The 3,845-nt window shown below is 39.9% G+C and overlaps 1 protein-coding gene across 1 annotated transcript; it reads left to right on the top strand.

Moving 5' to 3' along the window:
• The first annotated feature begins 965 nt into the window (after window positions 1–965).
• LOC127799284 (CBL-interacting serine/threonine-protein kinase 7) lies at window positions 966–2,465 on the top strand. Its single transcript, XM_052333195.1, has one exon. It carries the CDS (start codon window positions 1,029–1,031, stop codon window positions 2,307–2,309), a length of 1,281 nt encoding a protein of 426 aa, XP_052189155.1. The 5' UTR covers window positions 966–1,028; the 3' UTR covers window positions 2,310–2,465.
• The last annotated feature ends 1,380 nt before the right edge of the window (window positions 2,466–3,845 follow it).

The following is a 3,845-nucleotide window of genomic DNA, read 5'->3' as shown; positions in this document are numbered from 1 at the left end:
TTATTATTATTATTATTATGTGCAGAGGGGAGGGAGGGATTGTGAAAACGCAGGTGGGGCAATATTTTTCGTCCAGAACAGAAAAATCATTTCTTAGGGTTGAAAATGACTTTAGAACGAATAAGGAAACTCAATATATTAGGGAAAGATAGTGAGAGATGATAAGACGGGGAAATTGATTTGAATATAAAAAAAAAAAAAGTATGGTGTGGAGATTAGATTAGATTAGATTAGATGTAAAGTTGGCATATTATTATTATATAGGCAACTTGATAATATCTCTAGTCTAGTAGATCTTTGCGACCAGAGGAAACAAAAGTAGAGGTGCTGGGAGAAAGGGGATGGACAAATTGATTAGTTAAAGCTAATTGCAATGAGACACCACACGACAAACTCCCTTTAAAACTATAACTCTTCACCGGACAAACCCTTGATGGCAATCAAATAAATCTTAGTCTAATAAAACTCTACTTTTCTTTATTTGCTTTTACATCATAACTGGATCGCATTTTAACTTAAATCTAAACCTTGAGAGATTCTTATTCAGGCGAAACAATAGTCACTTAGAATTCGACTAAGAAAATATTATTTTAATATATTTAAGTTATCAAAAATTTAAAAGATAATTTATAAACGAGTGTTAGACTTCTAACATGACATTTGATTCAATCTTATATTTTGTTTTTCTAACATTATCATGACTATATTTTGATTTGAGTATTATTAGGTAAATTCATGATTCACGAATAACAGTGAATAAATTATTATATGTGTTAAATAAATATACCAAAAGGTATAAGTGATTTAGTCTCAAAATATTTAAAATTTAATACGAGAAGGCTATTATAATCTTTTATTATAGTGAGTTTATTAAATTGAAATTCTGTAAAGAAAGGTCGGAGGGGGAAAGGGCAGTTAAGTAATTTCGTAAGAAAGTTGCTATAAATTCTGAATAATCAGGCTCCTCCTCTTGCACGCAGGGTTGGTTAGGGGGAGAGTTGTTGCCGCTCTGCTCTGCGCCGAGAGCAATGCAACCTCGAAGAGCCCCAGCGCCTTCGTCCGGCGCCGGTTCCACCGGCGGTGTGATTCTCGGTAAGTACAAATTGGGCCGCCTCCTGGGTCGAGGCAGCTTTGCCAAAGTGTACCACGCTGTCTCTCTCAGCGATAACACGGCAGTAGCCGTTAAGGTGATCGATAAGGCCAAGACTGTCGACGCCGCCATGGAGCCCCGCATACTGCGAGAAGTTGCCGCCATGCGCCGCCTCAGCCGCCACCCCAACATCCTCCAGATCCACGAGCTCATGGCCACCAAAACCAACATCTACCTCGTCATGGACCTCGCCCCCGGCGGCGACCTGTCCGCCGCCCTTCGCCGAAGAGGGGGCCGGTTCCCGGAACTCGCCGCCCGCCGCTACTTCCGGCAGCTCGTCTCCGCCGTGCACTTCTGCCACCACCACGGCGTCGCCCACCGCGACATCAAGCCCCAGAACCTGCTCCTCGACGACGCCGGAGCCCTCAAGGTCACCGACTTCGGCCTCTCTGCCCTCCCCGACCAGATCCGGCACGGCCTCCTCCACACCGCCTGCGGGACGCCGGCCTTCGCAGCGCCGGAAGTCCTGTCCCGCCACGCCTACGACGGCGCCAAGGCCGACGCTTGGTCCTGCGGCGTCATCCTCTTCCTCTTCCTCACCGGTCAACTCCCTTTTGACGACTCCAATATCGGCGCCATGTACCAGAAGACTCTCCGCCGAGATTTCCAGTTTCCTCGAACCATATCGAAGCAAGCCAAGTTCATAATCTACCACATGCTCGACCCAAATCCCAGCACAAGATTAACCATCGAGGCGTTGATGAACCAATCTTGGTTCGAGAAATCGTGGCCGCTGGATCAGGCTTCGCCCAATTCGCTTCCACAACCAACCAAAGACCGCAAATTTACAGCCACCGAGATGAACGCCTTTGACATAATATCAATGTCAGCGGGGTTGGACTTGTCGGGGCTTTTCGAAAACGGCAAGAGAGAAAGGAGATTCACGGCTGAGGCGCCGGCGGAGGAGGTGGAGGAGAGGGTGGCGGAGGTTGGAGGGAAGTTGGGGTACAGAGTGGAGAGAAAGAAGGGAATGGGTATGGGGTTAGTGAAGGGGAGGACGGCTCTAGTGGCGGAGATTTTGGCAGTGGCGGAGAAGGTGGTGGTGGTGGTGGTGAAGGCGGAGGACGGCGGTGGTTGGGACTTTGAGGAGTTCCATTGGGATGATTTGAAGGTGGGGCTTGAGGGCGTAGCGCTTTCTTGGCCTAATGATGTGTGTTGAACGAAGAGTAGTTTTTGATGGTTGGGGTTTCATCATGGCGGTGGGCTTGTATAGTTGCAGTTGGTGACAATGTGTTCTTTCAGCTTTGTTCTTGTAAATCAGAGAGAGTTTTATTGAAGTATTCCATAATCTATATATTATAGAGTTGTTGTTCAATGGTTTCATTCACCACCGTCTGCTTTGTCAATTTCATAATAAGAGATATCTTGGCCATGTTTAAATATGGTGTCCTTACGCCGCCAAAAAAAAAAAAAAAAAAGATGATGTCATCACTTATTATTCATTAAAAATTATCTATAATAATAATAATAATAATAATAATTTAAACAGCAGTTAAAAGCAACAATATTTCCAAAACCTAGCCTGATAGATGGAGAGATGGAGGATGAAATCAATTAATTTAACCCTTTTGTTTGTGTGACGGGGAAAAGCGAAATTCCCAATTGTTGCAAGTACAAAATATGCTGCCTTAATACTGACAGCTTTATTCTTCATTCACACCCATACCATAAGGTCTATTAACCATAATAATAATGCAACTGCGTAGGTTTTATGTTGCACAAAAATAAAAAACGTTTTTAATATAAAATAAAAATATTAAAACAAACATTCTTCTAAAAAAAAAAAATAAACATAAATATGATTTGAACCGAGAACGCGAAAACATTTTAAAAACGAAAAAACGGTTGATCTAAAAAGTTTGCGTGGAACCTAGCATAGGCTAACTTTATGATTCTTCATCTTTTTGACACCGAAGAGTTTCATTGTTTTCATCATGACATCTACTTTTGCAAATAGCAAGCGAAGCGTGAACTGTGAATGGCACACTTTTCGGTCACTTCTAATCAGAGTGACTTAGCGGACTTTTTTTTTTTTTGTTTTTTGTTAATATAGAAGTATCACAAAGCATCATGCATTTAAATCATAATAATAATGAAAAGAATAATAATAATAATTTCTTTACCAATATTTTAGGATAAATACTGCACGTATGATATCAATCATTCATCAAACCATCACTCAATTGATTATTCATGTTTAGTAATCTTCATTACCAGTGATCCTTTTTCTACCGTTATTGTGTATCAATGGGTAAAATCTCTAATAGTTTAATGAGCAAACAAATAAAAAAAAAATCAATAATGTTTCTTCCTAGCAAGAACACTAATTCTTCTTAAATAATATATATATTTAAAACACTAATATTTTATATATTATTATGAAAAATACTATTATTAACTAATATATAACTAATATTTTATATATAATTATTATATATATTATTATAGAATTAATTAATAATTAAAAATTTAAAAATAAGTGGGGTGAAAAAAATCGAGGTCAACCCGATTTTCGATTCGCCGGTCTGACTGAATTTTGACAGATTTTGACCGAATTGAAAGACATTTAACTTTTTAAGTTAAATCGGACCGGATAAGTCACCGGTTCCATGTTAAACCGATCCGACCAGTCGATCCGATCAGATTCGATTTTTAAAATACTATTTTTTTTTAATGTGTTATTTAACTCTAGAAA

This window comes from Diospyros lotus, chromosome 4, assembly GCF_014633365.1.
Source record: "Diospyros lotus cultivar Yz01 chromosome 4, ASM1463336v1, whole genome shotgun sequence".
Lineage (NCBI taxonomy): Eukaryota > Viridiplantae > Streptophyta > Magnoliopsida > Ericales > Ebenaceae > Diospyros > Diospyros lotus.
This window is presented reverse-complemented; position numbering and strand designations above follow the sequence as displayed.

Coding starts and splice junctions, on each gene's coding strand:
- LOC127799284 (XM_052333195.1), top strand. CDS start 1,029: ATGCAACCTCGAAGAGCCCCAGCGCCTTCGTCCGGCGCCGGTTCCACC.